The sequence below is a fragment of the Mesoplodon mirus genome (assembly GCF_964341445.2).
Source record: "Mesoplodon mirus genome assembly, chromosome: 2".
Lineage (NCBI taxonomy): Eukaryota > Metazoa > Chordata > Mammalia > Artiodactyla > Ziphiidae > Mesoplodon > Mesoplodon mirus.
This window is the reverse complement of record NC_138977.1, coordinates 122,498,057-122,522,486: the sequence shown is the minus strand read 5'-3', so window position 1 is coordinate 122,522,486 and position 24,430 is coordinate 122,498,057. Positions and strand designations below refer to the sequence as shown.

Below are 24,430 nucleotides of genomic sequence, written 5' to 3'. Positions count from 1 at the left end.
GGGGTGCGGGGGGAGAGCTGGAGTCCGGCGCATGCGCACTGACAGCCTGGGTCTAGCTGCTGGGCTGTGCGCAGCCGTGGTGCTGTGCGCGTGGGAACCCAGTGGTGGTTTGACGTTGGCCCCGGAGATGTCGTGTGGATGCTGGTGGCTGGACTGACCCGCAGGGTCGGTCCGGTGAGGAGAGTACGTCGTGAGGTGGGTGTGGTAGGTGTGGTGTCGTGGCTCTCGAGACCTGAAGGACCTCGTCCCGACCCTCGGGTCTGTGGCGCGGACGCCGAGCCTTTCCGCAGGTTGCGGTGGGGTGCGGGGGGCTGGGGACGCGGCGGCCAGGCGGTGGAGTCGGCTTTTCAGAAAGTCCTCAGCCCGCTGCATACACGCGTTCTCTCCTCCGAGGGTGTCAGGTGGGTGCCGGTCGTTCGGCTTTAGCTGAGGAGGAGGTTGGGACGGTGTTGCCCTTGGTGTGGGGCCGGGGCGGGTGGTGTGTGAGGAAGGTCTGTGGCCCTGGGGCTTCGCCCTGTCAGGTGGCCTGGGCCGCCCTCGTGTCCCCCGGGCCGGGTGGAAGGTGGAGAAAGGCCTGCGCCCGAAGGGGGGTGGGGTCTGCCCTCCCGGCCCCAGAAGAGCGAGCAGGACGGCGGCCTCGGGTCTGCGGTGGAGCAGAATGCGAGCTGGACCTGAAGGACCCTGAAGCTTTGGGTCCGGGGAAGTGGGGGCGGGTGGCTCTTTCCAGATGCCCCCGGGATAGGAAGGCCTATGATGCCTTTCTGCCCCTTTCAACCGCACCTTGTGAAGAAGTGCAAAGTAGAGTAAAATACACTAGTAATGTCAGCATTCTGCAAATTTGGCCCGTCACTTCTGTAGTTCTGGTGGTGTTCTGTATAGGAAATAGACGTCGAACTCTGCTATGGCAATTCCCTGGCCGTCCAGTGGTTAGAACTCAGGGCTTTCACTGCGGTGGCCTGGGTTCCATCCCGGGCCGGGTCATTAAGATCCCGGAAGCCGTGTGGCATGGCCAAAAAAAGAAAAAAAGAAAAAGAAAGAAAGAAAGAAAAAGAAATCTTGCCCCACGTTAGTTTTGTCTTACTATTTCCTACTACGGGTTTTCTGGGCAAAGTAATTTTTATTTTCTTTTTCTTAAGTTATCATCTGAGTTGTTATGTTGGAATATTTACCTAATGAGAATACAGTGCTCTTTTGCCTTCTTTTTACGTACTTGTGGAGTGGTCTAGAAAAATTATTAATGTATTTTTCTATAAGTAATTATCCAGAGTGTTTGTTAGATGGACTTAGGAAGGTTGAAAGAGAAACCTACCACAGATCTGATAGGTACAGAATTTATAAAGTTAAAAGTCCTTAACTGTAAATGTTCTGGTTTTAATGATTGCAAAGATTAGTCCCCCAGACTTAACGGTAAGCAGTGTATTTGTCATGTATGTCCTGCCTCTTGTGGTCGTAAGGTAACTTTGATCCATGTTAGAGTGTTTGCACAGTCCAAAGGAAAACTGGCTCTTCTTCAGAAATAGCAATCTGCAGTTTATGAGCAAGATCAATATTAACAACTGGATGTTGGCTTCCTTAAATAAAGCTGAAAGACCATAGGTCAGAAAAATAAAGACTTTGGTGGTCCTCCCTCTTTTATTCCTATATATCCAATAAATCACTGTCTTGATTTCCCCCCTCCTTTTTTTTTTTTTTTTTTTTTTAAGGAAAACTTTCCTCTTTTTCTCCATCTCTGCCTTTTCTGTTTTCTAGCACCGACTTTCAGCTGAAACGTTCCAGGATTTTCTTTATTGGTGTTTTAGCCTTTTTTTTTTTGGCCGCACCACACAGCTTGCAGGACCTTAGTTCCCCGACCAGGGCTCGAACCCAGGCGCCGGCGGTGAAAGCAGGGAGTCCTAATCACGGGACTACCAGGGAATTCCCTAGCCTTCATTTTAATTACCTCCATTTCATCCTCTGCATTGCCCTCTGATCCTTCTGGTGTTTGCTGCGCCAGACTGAGTCACATCACTCATTAGCATGGCATACAAAGCCTTTGGTACTCTTACTCCTGCCTGCCTCCCATTCTCCTCTACCTTTGCACATGCTTTTCCCTCTCCAATGCTTTTCCTTTTGGATAACAGGGAAAATTCTGTTCATATTCAAAAGCAAGTACAGACCTCCACTGTGCTACAGAATTAATCACTAATTCCTCTGAAGTACACTTTTTAGGTACTATAATTCTCTTGTGGTTTGGGACTTTATAAAACAATTCTCACATTTGTGTTTCCTACCATGTGTATACTTATGGAAATTAGGAAGTATTTCACACCTGGTAGAGGGTTTTTGTATGGAATTGATAGGGATAACAATAGAAGCCCTTCCTTGTTGGCCCAACACCCCCGCATCGCTTTCATGCCCATTGTTTCCACTGACTCCTTACTGGACTATGGGACGTTGGGGTTTGGGGAAGGATATGGTCCTAGACTGAACCAGGAGGATCCATTCCTAGTTGTAGCCAGGTGTTTGGCGGCATGCTTGGTGTTGCCATGGCAAAGCTAGCACCTGTGATACAGGGGAATGTCATGCCCATGAAGAACTTGGGAGCTTGGAAGTAGACCTCTGTAACTTCTCTTGGTTCTTTACTGTTGGAGAATTCTTGGGCTGGCTGCATATAAGTTGAGGACTGGATGTCCTCGTGAGAGTAAGTAAGCCGGAGGCATGACTATGGCATGCAGACCCTTCTGATTCCTAAGGGCTGCTTATCCTCAGCTATGTCCACAGATACTCTGTTTATCTCTGCTCTGCAAGTAGTCTCACTACTCTCTAGTCTCACTACCTTCTGTGTACTGTGTGTATACATTCCGTGTATATATTTCATGGGGGCCATCAACCCAAATTGGGAAAGATATTCCCATCTTTATTTTTGTTAACCTCCTACTGAAATGTAACAGTTTAATGATTAGTAAAGCTAGCCACAGTAGAATTAGTAGACTTAGAAACACCCATCGCCTTGTCACTAAAATAAATGACATTTTCACATCACATTAGTATTCTTAGAGCTGTCTCAAATTTTTATCAAAACCTCAAACTTATAGTTATTAGACTACCACAATAAATTTTTATAAGTCAGCTTCATTAAGGTATAGTCAACATAAAGAGTCACAAATTTTAGTGTATAATTCTTTGCCTTTTGACAAATACATATAGTTATATAATGAACTCTAGAGTGCCATGATTTGTGTGTGGTAGTTATTAGACCCGTCAGTATTCTGGGCATTGAATCTAATTGTAAAGAAGCACATATACTACTATATTATACATCTGGTTTCTAAAATATTTCAGTTTGCTTGATTTCATTTGTAATCCTATGTATTTTATGTTAAATACTTAAATGTGTTATTCTGAAAGGGTCCATAGGATTCACCAGACTAAGTTTCTCCATGACACAAAAAGATTAAGAGCTTCTTCTTACTGTCCATCTTCCCACCACTATCTTAGGGTATGGTAGAATATAGGCACCTTTTAAGCCTTTAAGGTCTAGTTGGTTAGTCACTGATGAGGTCAGAAAGTGGCAATATGGTGACAAGTTTGCAGTTTGTTCCCCTTGATTTATTACAGCCTCATTGCATTTTATAAAACAGTTAGGGGAGGAAGGGATTGGATAGGAATTGAGAGAGGTCACATGGTATGATTTGCCTCAGTAGAAAACTTCCAGACAGAACCCCCTGATGAATGTAACCAATGGACTTAGAAAAAACTCCACAAATCTAATTTTTAAAAAATATATCTTTAGAGCATTGAAGAAAAATATTGAAAGCAATGACTTTGACACAAAAGGCATATAACAGAGTTTGGAAGAAGATAATCCTGAAAAATCTGATATCTCCTAACCCTTTAGTTGTTAGATACTTGTTATGTAGCCTTAGAGAATAATATTGTGGCAGTTCACCAAATACAGGTGAACTCCCTTGTGCCACCCCCTGCCACAATTCATTTGTGTGAAGGATGTACTGTCTATGCCAGGCTCCATTACCTCTTGACATGCTTCTGTGACCAAAGTGAAGGAGTCTAACCTGGGAATGCTGGGAACAGATATCTTTATAATATCTTTATGGTTTACATTTAATTTCTTTTTAGTAAAATTTTTTAGAATTTCAGTTAAAGTATATTCTTATTTCTTCATTTGCTTTAAAAGGTCATATTTACATTACCTCTGATGTATTTTTCAGTAAATATGCAATTATGGAAAAAATTTCTTTGACTCTTGTATCCTTTTCTGGTGACGTTTCTTTTACTTTTTTATTTAAAAAGTTTTTATATTATCCACTTTGGGACTTGAGACAGCTGGTCTATTTATTTATTTATTTTTTTTTTCATATGTATATGAAGCTGGTTTTTAATTTTTATTGGAGTATATTTGCTTTACAATGTTGTGTTAGTTTCTGCTGTACAGCACAGTGCATCAGTTATACATATACATATTGACATATCCCCTCTTTTTTAGATTTCCTTCCCATTTAGGTCACCACAGAGCATTGAGTAGAGTTCCCTGTGCTATACAGTAGGTTCTCATTATTTATCTATTTTATACATAGTAGTGTATATATGAGACAGCTGGTTTAAAATCACAACAAAAGAACAACAGGTTGAATAGAAATTAAAGGAGGAGGTGTAGCAATTTGAGAGGATATATCTGGTGCTAGATAGGGATTGGCACACTTTGTCTGTAAAGGGCCAGATAATCTTTTAAGCTTTGTAGGCCACTTTCTATTGACACTACTCAATTCTGCTGTTGTAGCATGAAAGCAAAAATAGACAACTTCTAAACAAATGAGTATCACTGTGTTCCAAAATCTTTATGGACACTGACATTTGAATTTCATGTAATTTCCGTGTCATGAAATATTATTTTGAATTTTAGCTCAACCATTCTTAGCTCATGGACCATACTAAACAGTGGGCTTGTACTTACAAATGGAATTTGTACTAAAAAGAATTTTTACTATTCTGTACTATTAACTTTGTACTATTACAATTTGTACTATTAAAGAGAAAATTAAAAAACAATCCCACTGTCATTGTGTCTTGGCATCCTTGCACCTTTCCACATAGGCCATGCCAGCAAAAGCTATTCTGAGTTTTGGCGGAATGCTTCGTACTCCTAGATCAAGAGACGATGAGAGGCTTGTAAGGAATCGTTATAGGACCTTCTGTCGCTTCCTTCTCTCCTCTGGGAGGTTGTCGTGAGACAGTTTCTCATTGTCTCTGGATTCTGATGAGTTCTGAGGCTTTCTGCCTTGCCCCCTCCCCGCCCCTTTCCCCCCTCCAAAATAAGACTTCAGAATATAAAGCCACTTAGCTACAGGCTAGACCTGACTCCTCAGCATCGAAATACTCCACAACTTGCACTGCAGGCATTCAGCCTCTCTTGCTTTGGTCTCATCCTTTTTGGAGTGTGGAACAGGGATTTGGCACATCTTTCACTGTCTCTGTAAATAATAAACTGTCTGAATCTAGAAGTGGATTGTTTTATCTTTATCAGCAGAATCAGTCGGGTCTCACCCTGTCTTATGGGTGTGTGACAGTGCCCTGCTACTCACCTTCATCCAGGTCAGTCCTTTGACTCTTAAGAATTTGCATTTTGGGGGAAGAGCAGAGAAGGTTTAATCGACTCATTTATGATCTTAACAAACAGAACTGCAAAGCAAGAATGTCTTATCAATTCCACGAGTAATTAATTACTCAGTGCCTACTCTGTGCTGTGTATTGAGATACCCCAGTGAAGGGCTTTAGTTATAGTACTCTCTATAGACCTTCGGTGAACGAGTGGGGTAAAGGGAACACTCCCTCTTTGGGAATTGCTGCTAATAAACCAGTCATACAGCTGCAATATTCTCACATAAATCTGTATATGGCTGGAATTGATATGTATCCCTGGAGGCCAGCAGGAAACTTATTCATCAGATGGTGTGAGAGACCAGAATTATAAGACTGCTGGCCCTCAGAGCTGCCAAGCCATTTGCCATGATGGAGGCATTAGGAAGCCTTGTCCCTTTGCCCCTTTTCATTTTACTATGTTTGGCAAATGAATTTGACTGAGGCTGAGGGGAAAAAAAATTGAACCAGGGTTTCAAATGAAATCAGTTAAGTTCTCCTTTCAAAAGGCCACAGCCAGAAATTTTAAAATTAAATTATCCACTGCTGGAGATAACATGGAGAAACATTTGCTGTTATACACTCTTAAGTGGAAGATTATGTTAGTACCACATTTCTTCAGAGCAGTTCGACACTATAAATATGTGGAACTTGACCTGGTAATTCTAGTTCTAAGAATTTATTTCTTATGAAATAATCAGATATATGCATAAACTTGTGTATCAAAGTGTTAATTATGGCATGCTCATTATTGTAAAATATTAAAGAGAACACACATTTGTAAACCCATACAACCCATACAAAGGATTACTCCACAGTTAATTCTTTTTTTTTTTTTTTTTTTTTTTGCGGTACGCGGGCCTCTCACTGCTATGGCCTCTCCCGTTGCGGAGCACAGGCTCCGGACGCGCAGGTTCAGCGGCCACGGCTCACGGGCCCAGCCGCTCCGCGGCATGTAGGATCTTACTGGACCGGGGCACAAACCCGCGTCCCCTGCATCGGCAGGTGGACTCCCAACCACTGCGCCACCAGGGAAGCCCCAAAGTTAATTCTTTAATTGAGGCATATCTATAGGAAAGATACCCATGATTTTATGTGTATATATATATATATATATATATATATATATATATTTATTTATTTATTTATATATATATATATATATATATATGAAGTTGTTAACAGCTATTTTTCATAAGTAGATTGGATTATGGAATTTTTTTCTTTTAATTGTCTTTGCTTTCTTATTTTTCCGTAACACACATGTATTGCTCTTATGATAAGAGTTGATTTTAAGTAAGTAAATAATTTAAAAGCCCTTATCATCAAGGCATTACCCTTCAGCCAAAAATAAGAAAGAAAAATAAAATGCGGGGACTTCCTTGGTGGTCCAGTGGATAAGATTCCATGCTTCCAAGACAGGGGGCAAGGGTTAGATCCCTGGTTGGGGAACTAGGATCCCACATGCCGCGTGGTGAGGCCCCAAAATAAAAATAAAAATAAAAGAAAATGATTGTTTTTTTATATGTGGTGATTACAAATCACAAGTTAGGTTTCATTACAGATTTTTTAAATGCAATTAAAGAATCTTCCAGTAAATTCATCTTTTTTTCTTCTTTTTTTTTTTTTCCTTTGGCTGTGCGGCATGTGGGATCTTAACCATTGGACCGCCAGGGAAGTCCCAAACTTATCTTTCTTTACATAGAGAAATCATAAATGCTTTTCTCCCCAAGGGCTCCAGGAAGGAGAAATCAATTTTGGTGGCTTACTCTGTGAGGACATAAGTACACTTCATCATTAGCTGCGTGCTTGTTAGGCTGTGCCCTCCAGACCTGCAGACCTTGTAATTGCCCAGCCGAGAGACTGAAGAAAGAGCCTGGAGAGAGCGACACAGAGACATTAATGGTTTATTGGATAGGGAGTCTTACAAGTCTTACAATTCAGTAGATGTGAAAATTGATGACCAGAGAAGTCACTTAAGTCACGGTTACATAGTAATGAAAAGTGGAAGAGGAATCAAATCTTAGCATCTTGGCTCCAGAGTCCATGTTCTTAAACATAGATCAGTGGTTCCTTAAATAAGCTTGCGTTCCAGTGAGCTAGAGGGCTTGATGAAACACAGATGGCTGGGTCCCACTTCAGAGTTTCTGACTCAGAAGTTCTGAGCTGAGGCCTGAGAATTTGCATGTCTAACAAGTTCCAGATACTGCTCCTGATGCTGCTGGCCTCAGGCACACTTTGAGAACCACTATATTATTACCTTAATTAAATGTTATTGAAGTGACCTCCATTTGACTCTCAAACTAGGAAATAAAAGAGAAGAGGGGCTTCCAAATATTCTGGAATGGTGATGTTATTAGGGACAATACAAACTATTTTTGCTGTTTAAGTAGAGGAGAGAGATCAGAGCATGGGGAGAGCAAGGGAAGAAGAAATTGACACTTAGCATTTACTGGGCACCTCTTTTGTGCCAAGCCTGTGCCAGGTGCTTCATGTTCAGAATACCATCATGCCATAGTATGAAGTAGGCTGTGATATCCCCATTTTACAGACTAGAAAACTGAAGTCGAGTGATGTTAAGTCACTTAGCTAAAGTTATAGAGTGACTAAGGTAGGATAAGAATTCAGCTTTGTCTACGCTTGTGGCTTTTCCTCAAAACCACCTTGGAAATGTGTGTCTTCAGAGGGCATTTGGAGAGACCCTGTCTGAATGAGCAGAAAACTAAAATTCTGGGTTAATTGTCTAATACATGAAATGGAACTATCTTTAAGAATGTGAAAGTGGTGATGTGGGAACTGGGGAGACGCTAAGTCTTGCTTTACCTATATTTGCATGAAAATGGCCTATTTAAATGATTTACCTCTCAGGTATTAACCTGGGCAAGGGAATTGCAAGAGTCTCAGGGTAGCCATGCAAGAAGAGTGACTTGACCTGACAACAGCTTTGGATTTCAAATGACAAAGGGGGTCAATTGCCCATGAAAATACCTGTTTGGGGCCGAATTGTGCCCCCTCTCTCCCAATTCACTTGTTCAAGTCCTCACCCCCAGTATCTCAGAATATTATGTATTGGAAGATAGGGCCTTTAAAGAGGTAATCGAGTTAAAATGAGGGCATTAGGGTGGGCCATAATCCAATAAGACTGGTGTTCTTATAAGAAGAGATTGGGACAAACACAGAGAAAGGAACACATGAAGATACAGGGAGAAGGCTGCTCATTTTTTTGTTTTTTGCACTACTGTTATCCCCATCTTAAAAGTGTTGACCCATTGTAGGAGCTCAATAAACATTTATCCTTAAGCTAAATTAAAATGAATTAAACAAAAAATTGAATGGAAAAATCTACACGAGTTAATTTTTACCTCATGGAAAAATATGTTGCACCAAAAACTCCCTGGTCTTGGACTCCTCCATTGCTCATTAATATACCCGTCATCTTGTTTGTGGACAGGATGATGCAGCATGAGCAAGGCCCTCAGCCATGCAGGTGTCTGGAGGTAAAGATGAGAATCCCAGGAGCAGAGCAGGAGGAGCTATGGAAGGGGCACAGAGCTGGCACTTGGGCCAAGTAAGGGGGCCTCACAGGGTTACTCCCAGTAGACTGGCTCTGGGCTGCTTTCTGCCACCATAGATACAATTTGCAGGTATGAGGGTGTGCACCCACCTGACCCAGGTGTTAGTCACAGGATGGGCACTTGGCAAAATAACTGACCTGGGTAAAAGGCCTTGAGTGTGAATTACAAAGAATCTCCCACAGAGAGAAAACAAGCCCCTGTAATCACATCACAGAGTTCAGCTCACTGATTCTGAATACAGCTACTGCTTACCTTTTGTCATCTGGAACACATGGCCCCTGGTCCCCATCAGCCCCAGTACTCTTGACTAGTCATGCCACGTGAATTGCCAATGAGATAGCTCTTAGGATGAAAACATAATGATAGTAACCAGCCCCTTTCCCTAAATGAAATGCAGCTGGATTTCTTTGCCCATCTTTCAGCTCAGAGTCAAAATCAAAGTCTCTGGATATAGAGTTGGGGGGACTAGAAATAGGAAACAGCATATCATTTCAAACGGTTTCAGAAGGCAGGGGGCTGGAAAGGTGTTGGACCTGGGAGGACAGGGGCTGGAGGGAAAAATCACAGAAGCAGGCCCTGGTTCCAGTCCTGCCAGTGACTTGCTAAGTGATCCAAGGGAGTCATTTGTTCTCTGAGCTTCAGTTTCCTCATCTGCCAAACAGAGGTTTTAGCTATTTCCTCCTAGTCATCTCTAGAAAGCTGTTACTAAAACACATTAGAAATGGTCAGGCCAATAGTTTAATGTTGGTAACACAATGTGAAATATCCTTATCAGTAAATGAAATAATACTGGTCAGGGCTTAATTGCTATGTCCGAATTTATTGCTCTGTCTGAATTTAGAGGCTCAGGTGGGGAAAGGTGTTACCAGATTGATAAAATTCATATTTGAGTCATCGTCCATGACATGTGCTAGCACCTAATGGGTTCTGGGCTCTCTTTTTGATACTTGGGGGTCCAGAGTTCGTTCCTCATGAAACTTACACCTTGAAAAAACACACTTTAAACGTACAGAGTCATCAAGTAACTCAACAGTCAAGTAACTACAGGAATAGAAGGAAACCAAGAGATGAAGTGGTCAGCTCTGTAAGGAAAGTCAACATAGCCTACCTCCTTAATCATGACTTACCATATTCAAGACTGTGTCCCTCAGAATCGTTGCTGCTTCAATAGGAAGGAATAGAAAAGAAACTTGGAAAAATAAAACATTTTTGAGTGAGATAAAAAGCAGAAGGAAACCCACAGTTAATTTAACTCAAAGTACTGGGTTCAGTGAGTGTGAGCATAGTAGGTTCCTTTACTCAAGACAAATGTCTGTTCAGAGTTAAAGCAGGAGCTGGAAAACCTTAAGGCAAACAGAAGTCAAATTTTCAGAGAGGTACAAACAAAGGTCATGGATACAGAGGGACAGGAGCAATTAACATGGGATGGGGGGCAGCTGGGAATCAGTGAAAAGTTTACAGAGGAGATGGCATTTTAGGGAAGCTTTGCAGGGTTAGTATTTCAGCCGATAGAGGAGGAGAGAGACTGGAGAGCCATCTAGCCAAAACTCAGGCATGAAAATACATTGGGTGTGGGGAAATGCAGTGGGGAATGAGGCTGGAAAGATAAGCTGTGATGAGATGACAGGGCCCAGTCTAGGATGACACACGTGAGGTGCCTGGGGTGCACAATTTAAGGAAGCATTCACTCTCGGGGTCGGACAAGCAGGGTTGGCACAGTGGCTTTGGTCATTAAGTAGAGGGTTGATGTCAAAATCTCCCACATGAGAGACTTCTGCTTCTGGTAAGATGGAGTAGATGTACCTTTCCCTATGCTTCCCACTAACTGCAGCTAAAAACCCTGAACATATAAAACAAACATAAGACTCTGACAGATGGAGAGATGAAAACAGACAAGCTTAGTAATCTTGAGATCCAAGGAAACATGGTGGTGAGTGCCCTGGATTTTGTTTTCACTTCATATTTCCAGACTTGGAGCCGAAGAAGCTGGCAACCTGGAAACACCAGTGGGTGCAGACAGAAAAAGCCCAACAAAAGCCTGCTGTTTCTAGCCAAAGGACCAGGAAACAGGCAGCCTAGAAAGAAGGAAATAACTGCTGTGTTCCAGCCAAATGCCACAGAAAAAACTGTGGTCCCACTTCTCCACCCCTTCCTGTCCCCCACAGCAGAGACTACATGCAGAAACTAGACTTCCATTTTCACCAGGCTCTAAAGAGGTGTCCCAACCCCCTCTCTCAGGTTAGTGCCCGAGAAGCCTGAGTAGAGCTGAGACCTGCATCCCTTCCCAGCCCCTGTGGTGTCAGTGGAGACCTTGGGAAGTCTGGACTTCCACCCTCATCTGGTGGAGATGAGGCACTGTTCCACCTAACTGACGCGGTGATACTAGAAGAAGCCTAGTGGAAATTCAGGACTTTATCTCCCAGCAGTAACAAAGCCACCTCCAATGTGGTGTCATTGGAGACCAAAGCACGAGGGTTTTTTTTCTAAAGTCTTTACCATAAGAACCTAATTGAGTTCCTAGAGGTAGCAATCATGAAAGTGTGTCCCCCACCACCAAAAACAAAACAAAACTCAGCCTCCAGGAGGATTTTGGTTTTGTTTTGTTGTTTTTGTTTTGTTGTTTTTCTTTGTTTTCTCTCTCAAGCTAGTCCTCATTCAGCCTCCAGCAATTCATCAATTACTATTTAATTGTTCCTACCCATTGCTGGCTCCAGCAGTGACTTCTCCTGGTGTACTGTATGCCATGATTCTCTGTATTCACCTGTCTCTTAACTTTTGGGGGTGGCTATTTTCCATGTGACTTCAATTCTCTTGTTAACTTAAGAAGACTTGTTGATTTTCAGTTTATTCCAATTTTTTTTCTTGTTTTGAGGATGACAGTTCCCGAGCTGTTTACATTTTGGAGTGGAAATTGGAAGGTCCGTGTTCATTTTTATTTACTTTTTCTTTCGGTTCCTTAGACTGGATAATCTCAATTGACCTGTCTTCACTTTCTTCTCCCTGCTCAAATCTGTTGTTAAGCCCCTCCAGTGAATTTTTTTTCAGTTATTGTACTTTCGAACTCCAGAATTTCCATTTGGTTCTTTTAAAAAATAATTTCTCTCTCTATTGATCTTCTCTATTGGAGACATTATTCTCATACTTCCCTTTAGTTCTTTAGAAGTGGTTTACTTTGGGGATTTCCCTGGTTGTCCAGTGGTTAAGATTCCGTGCTCCCAATGCAGGGGTCCCTGGTTTGATCCCTGGTCAGGGAATTAGATCCCGCATGCCTCAACTAAGAGCCCACATGCTACAACTAAAAGATCCTGCACGTGGCAATGAAGATCCCGTGTGCTGCAATTAAGACCCAGTGCAGCCAAATAAATAAATAAATAAATATTAAAATAAAAAGAAGTGGTTTACTTTGGACATGTTTAAAATAGCTGATTTAAAGTCTTTGTCTAGTAGAGCCAACATCTGGGCTTCTTCAGGGAAAGTTTTTTTTTTTTTTAATTTTTATTGGAGTATAGTTGATTTACAATGTTGTGTTTCAGGTATACAGCAAAGTGAATCAGTTAGACATATACATATATCCACTCCTTTTTCTTTTCTTTTCTTTTTTTTTTTTTAGATTTCTTTTCCCATATAGGCCATTACAGAGTATTGAGTACAGTTCCCTGTGCTATACCACAGGTTCTTAATAGTTATCTATTTTATATAAGGTAGTGTGTATATATCAGGCCCAATCTCCCAATTTATCCCCCCCCCCCAGGGAAAGTTTTTATTGACTGCTTCCCTCCTTCCCCTTTTTATGGGCCATGCTTTCTTGTTCCTTTGCATATCTTTCATTCTTTTGTTGAGAACTGCACATTTAAAATAATATAGATAATATAGAGTTCCCTGGTGGCCTAGTGGTTAGGATTCCGGGCTTTCACTGTCATAGCCTGGGTTAAGTCCCTGGTTGGGGAACTGAGATCCTGCAAGTCACACACCACGGCCAAAAAGAAGCAAGAAAAAATAATATAACATAGCACCTCTAGAAATCAGGTTCTCCCCACTCTCCAGGGTTTGTTGTTGTTGTTTGTTTAGTGACTTTTCTCAACTAATTCATTGTAAAGTCTGTATTCTTTATTGTGTGTGGACACTGAAGTCTCTGTTGATTAGCTTAGTAGTCAGCTAATGATTGGCTACTAAGCATTTAAGATTACCTTAAATGCCTGGAACCAGTATACCTCCCAGTCTTTCATGAGGGGTTCTGTGTGCCTACTGGGGCATGCCTTCAACAGTATCAGCCAAGCAGTTGAAAACTCTGCCTTTGCCTTCACTTCCTGCTTGGGAAAAGCTTCAAGGTCAGCCAGGGTTGAATGCATAGGGCCATCTCATGTCTTTCTTGAGCATGCTCACAACCCTGCATGCACACAGCTCTATACATGTGCATGGACTTCTAGACTCCCACAGATATGTCAGAGCTGTTCAAAACTCCTATGAACATCTAATTTACCAGCTTTTCCTTTAAGCTTTTTGGCTAGTCTGTCAGTTGCCCCAAATAATGCAATGCCTCAAAGAGCCAGGAAGTTAAAACATTTTGTCCAAAGTTCTGTGAGGAGAAGACTTTTTGCACTGAGTGGACTCCAAGTTAGGTCAAATGCAAATAGCTTTGCAAGCAAGTGACGTCTTCCAGAAAACCAGCAGATGAGTCAGATAATGACAGTTCTTTGGGAATGAGACTCTGAAAGGGCTCTACCTCTGTTCTGCTCCCTCTGGTGGCTGCGTTGGAATCTAGGCTATTGAAAATAAGGCTACCATAGAGCTGGAGAGTGAATGATGGAACAGTGCCACAAAGCATGCTGTTCAATACTGAGATTCAGTTCTTAAATAAATGTTTCCTGAGCTGCTGAAAGCTTAGAGTTAGTATCCAGAGTCAGAAAAACCTGATTCTGACAATTTCTTTTTTTGCCAGATTTTTCATTGCTTTTACAGAGGAGAGAATTTTCAGAGATCTTATGCCACCATTTTGGGTTATATCTCCCCTGCAGTTTGTAACCTCACCCAGGGTTTGGCCAGAGCAGCAAGGAATAACCCTTTGTAGTTAAAGTAATTCCCTCATTTAATGGAACCAGCTTTGCTGGTGTGAGTACCTTGAAATCACAGAAACCCGATTTAGAACAGATATCCTCTTCAAATTGCTTTTTGAAATCTTTTTGTCTTAACTATAAATTAGGATAATATTCTGAAGTCAGTGAACCTATATCCAAATCCTGTTCAAAGCTACAAGTATATACTATTTCATTGTGTTGCTAAAACATAAAGTCTAACCAGTCTTCTATGACTGTACTTTTAGATATGGGTATTTTCAGATATTAGCCTCCCCACATCACTGTCTTTTTATTTTATTGAAATCCCAAATTCGCTTCCCCCCCCCCAAATTTGCTTTTGATTAACAGTCAAGCCTTAAATGGTCCTCTGAGAGAAACAAAATCTGAAAAGGTGAGATTGAAATTAAATGATTTAAAATAGTATTGGGGCATTCACATTTCCATTGGTGCTAAAATATATCTGAACATGGAATGGAATTCAGAACTCCATGAAAGAGAGCTGGTGACAAAAGAGGTGATGTCACACAGCCTAAGGCCTGATAGTCATACAAGTTGGAGATGGACAGTGGTTGTCCATTCTGGTTGCACTGGTGGAGACTGTGCTTCTAAAAGCGAGCTCTTCAAACTTCTATCTCAATTACTCCTAACAGGATAATTAGAATTTTCTTTCTCAATTTAAGGGTTTGAGAAATTCCCGATAAGATGCACTGTTCCCTGAAGTTGATTTTAATTGTAATTTTTTTAAACTGTCAGCATTTATCCAGCGTTGATGGCTTAGATGCTCGTAAGTATGCTTTGGCAGTTCGATTGTTTATTCCTCTCTTCTGGCTCACTTTTCCCCAGTTTCAGGGAGTCAGATTAAACAAATTGCTTCTTCCACACAAATGGGACTTCCTGGAAAGATTTAGCGTTTAGGAGGAAAAATGGCAGTTGTCAGAGGGAGAATTGAAAGCTTCCTTTTCCTGAAACACATATCGCTTACAAAATAGATTAGTATATTCTTAGTATTTTTGAACATAACATTTAAAAAAAGTCATTCCCTTAATAATTGCCATAGAAGATTTTTAAGCCTGATGTACAGGCAAGGGTTTAATTCTGACTCTGAAAGGGAACATATTTCAGGAGGCCCAGGTGTTTGGGAATAAAACCATTTGCTCAAGTGCAGGCTGGTTATTTACAGCTGCACTTTACTGCATGTGAAAGAGAGAAAAAGATTCTTCCCACTTTCTTTCCTTCCTTCTCTCTGGACTTTGCATTTCAGTCCCATCTCATTTAGAAATGAACCCTTTCCCCCGTCTCTGGGCCAGCTTAGGGTCCTGGGCCGCCCCCGCCAGGAAGACTCATTTGTGTTTTACACGCATAAGGATCTGTGGTTTGGGTTCATTCTTCCTCCACTGAAGGAAGCATATTGAGGTTGCTAGGTGGCAGTGGGGAGGGAAACCACATTCACTGCTTGCCTGCACTTCTCTGCCTAGGTAAAGCTTCCCAGAACATTAACGTGATAATTACGCTGTGCATTTATGGCGGTATCCTTTTGGCTGTGCTTGTGCTGACTGCTGCTGTCTTCTGTCTTTACTACAAAGTAACCAACGCATTGAAGTGAGTGATGTGGGTAAGAGTGGCTAACACTCCCTCAGATGGGATCCTGGGGTTCTGTGCTTGAGTAGGGTCATTCCTTGCCCCATGGCCGCACCCTGGGTGAGGTCAGGAACAGCGGGAGGGTTTGAGACGACAAAGGCAGTGCGTGTAGAATCTTGGTTTCTTCGCCTTCCTGTTTGGGGCTGTGAGCTCATAAGTAGAAGGTTCTCAGCCAGGTGGCTCTGTGTTGCTTTGCTGTCACTTGGCCTCATTGAGTTTACCGTCCGCTGGCTAATTCCACAGCACTGCAGACTGAAGACTGTGTGAATGAGTCTCTCTGCCTGTGTTCACTTAGAGGACGGGCTGAGTTGATCTTCTCTTGCCTGAGTTGGGGAGCTCTCAGTGTGTCCTTGGCCTTGGGGACAGTGAGGTGGGCCTATAGGACTTTGGGGGAAGCTGAGTTGTGTGAAGATCCTGGGGTTTGCCTAACAAGTGTAGATCAGAAAAGTGAGCATTAGATTTTGGGGAAAGGAACGTTCAAATATGGGGGAGATTGGTTGTCAGGAGCAGTGGTGTTCCCATTCATTAACGTTCCAAGGAGGCAGCATAAGTTGTTGAACAGAGTCCTGCATCAAGCTTTCAATGACCTGCCTTTTATTTACAGCTCCTCCTCTGCTTGTATGTGTTTGATCAAGGCACTGTGTTTCTCCATGTCTCAGATTCCTTGTCTAATAATGGGGAGAAAAAACAAACAAAACAGAAGCAGTGGTTTTCCCATTCTAGGGAAGTTATGCCTGTGTGCTGGAAGGTGAATCCCAGCACCCAGGGGACGGCTGACTTTGGCACCTGTCATGCTCTGCACTTGGAGGACTTGCAGTGATCATCTGGGTGACCCACACTTGCAATTCACTCTCCCTTTTTTGCTGTAACCTGATTTTACATTTCTGGCAATGTTAGGAGAGAAAGGGATTAGACAGGAACTTGGGACGGGGGCAGAGCACTTTACTCTTGGGCTGGTGTCATGTGTTTGATTGGCTCCAGTCCTAAGCTTCTGAGATACCTTTCACAAGTTGTAACAAATGGACTGAGAAGAAAAATTCTAATCCTATGCTCTGTGTATGTCTTTTCTTAAGAGTTCCAAAGGAACCTATTTGTTCAGCCTGAAAAAATGATCCAGCCATGGTCACCCAGGACAAGGTCACTGCGGCCATCACCAATGGGTCTTATCGCAACCTCCGATGCTGTGATGAATGTAACTTGTATGCTGGCTTTGATCCCCTGTCATGGTGCTTCTGTGATGCATACGAGGGAATCTGACTTGGGTGGGCACAAATATCTTTGTGAGCAGTATTTCTTTCTTAGTAGAATGTTTTATTATTCAAGTCAAGTTCTGTCTCTCTGGTTTACGTTATATGATGTACTATGTAACATAGTTATGTACTTTTGAATAAATGAAATACTGAAAATAATCCTCTCTGCCTCCAGTATTGTTGTTGTTTGTTATAAAAGTACTGAAATTTGTGTAGTACCCACTTTGGGACTTAGGGCAGCTAGCTTATAAAGTTATACTGCAATATAAGGAGAGTTAGAGTAGAAAACACACCTATATATCCAACCCCAGAAAAAAAATATTGATCTTAGAGTGTTTCTAGTTTCAGACCCTGCTAAATTTCCCACGCTCGGCCCTCCTCCTTCTAAGGGTTTCATTCACTCTCATCCAGCTACTCTACCATGGGCAGTTGTTACACTGCCCTGGAGGGAAACTGCATTCATCCCAGAGGGAGAACAGCCAGGTGGGCTACCTCTGGGTTGAGGTTGCCTGATATGTGCAGTCATGGGGTTGAGCTCTGTGGTGTCAAAAGGACATTTTAAAAACCTGAGATTCCTCCTCCTGCTATCCTGCAAATCTTCAGAAGCAGATTTTTTTCTTCTTTTTGGATCACTTTAACACTGATTATTGCTGACTCAGCTGTCAGTGTCTTTAACTGCAAACAGGAGCCTCCCGCTGAATGGTGAAGCCCAGAACCTCCTGGTCTCAGCAGTAGGCAGGAGGGTTGCACCCCTTGTCACTCCTGCTCGTCTGCTCCCTTCTGTTCCCGCTCTTTCCTCTGAGCCTCTGGAACCCCCTTCTAACCATAGACTCTCCATTTGTAACCACAATTTGTTCTTTATTTTAAAAAAAATTTTGAAATGTTGATAGCACATATTTAATTTTTTTCTTTTTGTGGTACGCGGGCCTCTCACTGTTGTGGCCTCTCCCGTTGCGGAGCACAGGCTCCGGTGCGCAGGCTCAGCAGCCATGGCTCACGGGCCCAGTCGCTCCGTGGCATGTGGGATCTTCCCGGACCGGGGCACGAACCTGTGTCCCCTGCGTCGGCAGGCGGACTCTCAACCACTGTGCCACCAGGGAAGCCCCTATGCGGAATTTTTTATCCCCTTGGTCTCCCAAACACACTGGATGTCTGTTGGGTAGTCTCCTGGATGCAGCGGACTGGAAAATGAACCGGAGAGACTAGAAATGACCCCTCCACATCCTCCTGAAATGACAGGAAAAAGGACGCCAGGATGTGCCTCCCTGGCATCACTTATGTGATCCCACTAACGACTGCCTCACAGCCAGTGGCCTGGTGGAGTCAGGCTGCCGTCGGATGGATCTTTAGCCTAAACGTCTCCTGGGAAGGAGAGTCCATTCAATCTAATTCTTATGGGTCAAAAAGTATTAATGCATGAGAGCTCCCTGCCTTTCTCCCTCCCTCTATCATCTGATGAAGAAAATATCTTTGTCCTGTCTGTTTACTCTCTCCTCGCTCTTTCTAAAGTGGAAGGGTTCTCGCTTGCTGGGAGAGAGGCAGAGCAGATGGACATGAGGGTTTGGGAAAGAGAGACACAGACCGAGGCTGGATGTGCCTGGGGAAGGGGTGAGTCTGATGAGGTTTGGCTCTGAGGAATCGGAGATGGAGGAAATGGGGGTGGGATGGACTGTTTTGGGAGGTTATTACTGGGACCTCCCTTTAACTACTTTTTCATCACTTTTTCTGAGTAGATTGTGTTTCCTTCAACTCAATATCTACTGCAACTGGAACTTACAGGTTTTGGATTTATAAGAATTAAACAAGGGGCTTTCCTGTTGGCGCAGTGGTTAAGAATCCGCCTGCCAATGCTGGGGACACGGGTTCGAGCCCTGGTCCAGGAAGATCCCACATGCCACGGAGCAACTAAGCCCGTGCCCCACAACTACTGAGCCTGCACTCTAGAGCCCGCGAGCCACAACTACTGAGCCCGCGTGCCACAACTACTGAAGCCTGCGCGCCTAGAGCCCGCACTCCACAACAAGAGAGGCCACTGCAATGAAGAGTGGCTGCTGCTCACTGCAACTAGAGAAAGCCCACACACAGCAATGAAGACCCAACACACCCAAAAATAAATGAATAAATAAATAAATAAATAACATAAACACAAAATTTAAAACCTATAAAAAAAAGAATTCCAAACCAAAATAAATTGTTAAAAAAATAATAAAAGTTGAAAGGAAAAAATTTATGTCACCACATGTCTTTGTAAGAATCCATTATTTAAAGAATTTTAATGGTATTTGGAAAGAAATCCATTTCTACTCACCTGCTGCTGGAATCTAACCATATTCATCAGTTGTGGAGCTCCAGGTGATTACTTTGACCCCAAGGCCTCCATGATGGTTTGGACCCTGTCCAGGTCTATCCTTGATCCTAGAGCAGGACAGCCTGCTGAAGAATTTGCTGAAATTGGCCTCATGTGTACCACAAGTTTACTGATGAACACACACTGCTTTTCACCAAAGGAGAGCAACTAATATAAAACAAAAGTTCAGGAAAATTAATAATGATAATCAAAACAATCATTATTTAAGGTCACTTCTTGTTACTACTGAAGTAAGACTGAAGCATTCAAGAATCTGAAAATTAGGGCTTCCCTGGTGGCGTAGTGGTTGAGAGTCCGCCTGCCGATGCAGCGGACATGGGTTCGTGCCCCGGTCTGGGAGGATCCCACATGCCGCGCAGCGGCTGGGCCCGAGAGCCATGGCCGCTGAGCCTGCGCGTCCGGAGCCTGTGCTCCGCAACGGGAGAGGCCACAACAGCGAGAGGCCCGCGTACTGCAAGGGAAAGGAAAAAAAAAAAAGAATCTGAAAATTAACTTCAAGTACATTTTTAAGTTTTCTCTAGTCATAGTCAGAAAAAGGCTAAAAAGTGCTGCATGAATTTAAAAAGCTTACTGCAACTAAAAAATTAAGTGTAAGTAATGTTTTACTTAATAGTTTAAGGAATTAAGGATAAACTATACCAATCTGAAACCTCAACATACTGAAACTTGCTATAATATTATTTAATACAAAATAAGACTCTCTAGAAACCCATGCAAAGTGTTTGCTGAAATACTAAATATAAGTCAGTATTTTAGAATTTAAAATGAATTCTAAAGGAATTTTAAGAGAATGTCCAGATGACATAAGAGAGCACAATGGTTTACATATAGAAAAGATGAGTTCACGATGATTTTCTAACTTGTGAAAAGAGTAAATAAAGGTCAAGCTTTGACCCTAGCTCTTCTGGCTTCTATCCCAGTAGCTTTTCCAATGCTTTATGCTTCTTCAGGTTGTCCATGCTTCTAGACCAAAAGACATTTCATGTGTGGTGTAGGACAACAAAGTAGCAAAGTGGAACGAAAATAGCATTTAGAATCAGACAGACCTGAGTTCAGTGATGGCTCTGCCTGGGTGACCATGGGCAAATACCAAACTTGAGTCAGGAGTAAAATGAGTTCACATGGTTGTTATGAGGATTATGTGTTAAAATTTCCAGTACATATCATTGGGTAAGTGCTCAAACATATGCATCAGTAACTATTACTTTTAACTTACATATACTATTGGCCCAGAAGAAGCCTTCATACAAACCCAAGGATTTCCCTAAATGAAACACTCTTTCACTCCCTGGTACTTCCACAGCACAGTTTCAAACACCATTCACCTTCAGAGACACAACAAACCCATATATCACACAAAGACACAGGTGAATAGAGACCCATGATCTAAGAACGCAGTGTGGCACCAAAGATGTGACTGTCATCAATAAGTAAGTAAATACCTCATGAAATGTAAACACCCACATTCCAACCTCCATATTATTCCTGTTCTGCTTTTTAACCCCCAAGCCCTTCTCACTAGCGAATGTAGTACCTATTTTACACACTGAGTCAACCTATTATCTGTCTTGCCTGCTATAATATTAGCAGTGTGAGAGCTCCATTCCAATTTATTTCATAACTGCCAATTCCTAAATGCCAACTACAGTATCTGGCATCAATAGGCACTCCAACATTTGTTGGATGAATGAATCACCTTATTTAAATGACTTTAGAAGCTATTAGTATATACACCTAAAACAACATCTTGGGATAATCAGTTCTGTGCTATTCTGTAAGTAATAATCAGCATAGAATTTTAGAGATAAAAATAATTAATCCAAGATTTATTTTCCTTAGTCCCCTAATATTACCCATGAAGTAGGTCCGACACAGGTGAAGAAACTTGCCCAAGGTTATTCTGCTAGTCAGCAAGAGAGCTCACTTAATAGTCAGGGCTTATGATTTCCAGCTCTGTACCCTTTCCCTAGATCTGATGACATCAGTAAAGTTCACCTTAACAATATTTTTCATGCTGAAAACAGGAGTCCAAATCCCTTTAACTTTGTGGTGCCCTTGTCCAAAACTTCTCTAACTATATTCTATCTTTCTCCATATTTTGGGACCAAAACTGCTTGTGCTTTTTTTGGGCACCTAAGTTTTATATAAAGATAAAAAAATCTTTTAAACTTATGTATTATTGTAAATAAACTATACCTCGATTAAAAATTTTTTTTTCATCTCAGTTTTTCAAGGCTTAAAAGTAAAATACCACTGTATTATCAATAGTACATGTAATGACATTGCTATAAATAATAAATGTTCAAATTTTAAAAGAAAGAGGTTGACAATTTTTTAGAAAAGAATTTCTTTTTACATGTTTACTAAGTATTTCTGAACTAAAACCAGGGACCAAGGTGGACTAACTACATTACCAAACCTACAGATAATAAGTATATATAGTAGAAAAACTGTAGTTTTCAAATTAGTTAAAATTTAGGAATGACTTACCTTTATTTTACAAGCATGTGTGGAAGACTCCAATTTTAGATATTTTTTGTACAAAATAATCTTTTCATGTTCACTAAAAATAAAAAAGATTTAATTTATAAAAAATTTCACACACTATCACTTTTAACAGTTACATTTAAAATTAAAAGTTTCCAGGACAATATTTAAATCCTTGGATTCAGTTTCCCTGGTGAGGCATAAACAGCTGGGACTTCCTGCTGAAGTGCACTGGCTACAAAGACAACATCTGCCACTTACTAGCTGTATAAGAAAATTAAATTAGATATCAAATGTATACTTATGTAGCACAGAGCACACTGTAAAGCTCAATAACATACCCATTATGTCCAACATGCATGGTATATAAAACACTTCATATTTTGATTCATATTAAGGAGAGATTAGGTCAGAATCTTTGTAAGAAATCAGAAAAAAAAATCAAGAAGTATAAAAATGGGTTAAGTATGCTGGTATGCCACAGTGTTGGGCTCACGCACTGTATGTAAAGAGTTTCCTACAGGAAAATGTTCAAAGTTCCAGACTGATAGACAACTTAATTTTTGGAAAACAGATCGTTGTGAGTTAAAGAAAACAGACAAGAAACACTTACCAGAACTTCATCTGATCATAGTCTTCCACGAACTAGCTATGATCTTTTACAAACTTCTCTCTCTTCCACTAGCTCTCAGTTTCCACGTTTATAAAAACAACTAGGCTGATCTAGACTGTCTTTAAGATCCCTAAAGGTCTAAACTTTTATGTCTGCTGGTATGTTTTTATCTTCTCTCCCCTAGTATCTGGCACCAATGTCAGAGAATCAATAAATATTGCAAAAGCTCCAGAAAATAAAACACTACTTCAGAAGAACACTTCCACACGCATACGTCACAAACCTGTTATCCAGAACATTACAAACATTCTTGCCCCTACTGGTTTCACAGTACTCCTCTCCTGAGTATACTTCCATATTTCTTGCTGAACTTAAAATGCCAATAGAAACGATTTCTTCACCTCCAGGAGGGTCACATCTCAGGTAAAGGAAGCAGGGGTTTTCATCTTGGCTGTTCACGTTCCTTTTCAAAATCACCAGATCCTCGCTGAAAAGAAAATGAAGAATATTATACAGTTCTTGTGAACACTGTCATTAACCCACTTAATGGGCCACAGGGGTTGACATGTTATCCTATTCATTTACATGTGCATTTGGAGTCCAAGCGCCTTGCAAAGCACTGACGAAATGCTCAATACAGAATTCCTAAGGAAATGATGCTTTAGACGTGGGGGCTCTCCACTCTCTTTTCCCTTGACTTCTGTAATACATTCTAAGCGACTTCCTATAATTGCCTGTCCAGTTAATGAAATATACGTACTGGGCAGCTAGTGTACATTAGAAAAGAGTTCAGAGGTGGGGGTGGGGCGCGGTGCAGAATGGAATAAAGGAACAAAGTGTGCCATTTTCAAAGCTAAGCTGATGAAGATTTTCGACATCTGGATTTTTTTTTAAAATTTTATTTATTTATTTATTTATGGCTGTGTTGGGTCTTCATTTCTATGCGAGGGCTTTCTCTAGTTGTGGCAAGTGGGGGCCACTCTTCATTGCAGTGCGCGGGGCCTCTCACTATCACGGCCTCTCTTGTTGCAGAGCACAGGCTCCAGACGCGCAGGCTCAGTAATTGTGGCTCACGGGCCTAGTTGCTCCGCGGCATGTGGGATCCTCCCAGACCAGGGCTCGAACCCGTGTCCCCTGCATTGGCAGGCAGATTCTCAACCACTGCGCCACCAGGGAAGCCCTGGATTTTTTTTTTAATGCCTATTTTGGTCGACAGTAGGTTTTTGTTTCGGGATAGAAAGGCGGTTCTGATCCCAACAGGGGGCCTCAGGAGCCGACGTGACGGACACAAGGGAGAAGGGGGTGAAATGACGAGTCTTCAGGTCACCGGCTCGGCTCCGGGCCCAGACCCTCTCCCCTCACGACCCCTGCCTCCCCTCCCGGCTCCCCAGGCACAACCCCAGTCCCCGCCGGCCCGGCGCACCCGGTTGCAGGCGGCGCCCGCAGCTCCTCCCAGTCTGCGTCCCGGGCGCCGAGACCAGACCGGCTGAGATGGAGACTCTGGGCCAGGGCTCCGCATGCGGCATTCCAGGAAGAGGCCAGCGGCGGGCGGCTGGTCAGTGGCGGGTGTACGGTCTCGGTCTCCATCTGGCCACCTACACACCAGGCCAGCTCCGGAACCTCTCTTACAGCTCTTTAATTTCCACCAGACTGAGGGACTGTAAAGGAACAGAGCGACTTCCGCCTCGTTTGGCTGCAAACCCCAGAGCCGCGGCTTCTCGCCGGGGTCGGGAGAGACCAACTACCGTTAACGCGCATGAGCGCGTTCAAAATCTGCGGGGTGCGGGGGG

General features: G+C 42.4%; 1 protein-coding gene and 1 long non-coding RNA gene across 5 annotated transcripts; one reads left to right on the top strand and one right to left on the bottom strand.

The window, feature by feature from the left end:
- Nucleotides 1-45: 45 nt before the first annotated feature.
- On the top strand, nt 46-17,331 carry LOC309798732. The gene is made up of 2 exons (XR_014293225.1): nt 46-195; nt 16,996-17,331. It is a non-coding gene; the product is annotated as an uncharacterized lncRNA (long non-coding RNA).
- LOC309798721 (ATPase PAAT-like) lies at nt 12,920-24,373 on the bottom strand. Of its 4 annotated transcripts, none has more exons than XM_082611258.1 (5): nt 24,064-24,373; nt 22,924-23,127; nt 22,031-22,103; nt 19,481-19,687; nt 12,920-15,178 (listed from the first exon to the last, which is right to left on the bottom strand). In XM_082611258.1, the coding sequence occupies exons 1-4, from the start codon at nt 24,225-24,227 to the stop codon at nt 19,529-19,531; spliced, it is 600 nt and encodes a 199-aa protein (XP_082467384.1). In that variant the 5' UTR covers nt 24,228-24,373; the 3' UTR covers nt 12,920-15,178; nt 19,481-19,528. The 4 variants fall into 4 exon arrangements, with proteins under 4 accessions (XP_082467384.1, XP_082467383.1, XP_082467382.1 ...); XM_082611257.1 differs by lacking the exon at nt 12,920-15,178 and adding an exon at nt 15,936-16,347; XM_082611256.1 differs by lacking the exon at nt 12,920-15,178 and having other exon boundaries at nt 17,660-19,687; nt 24,064-24,372.
- Nucleotides 24,374-24,430: the final 57 nt, after the last annotated feature.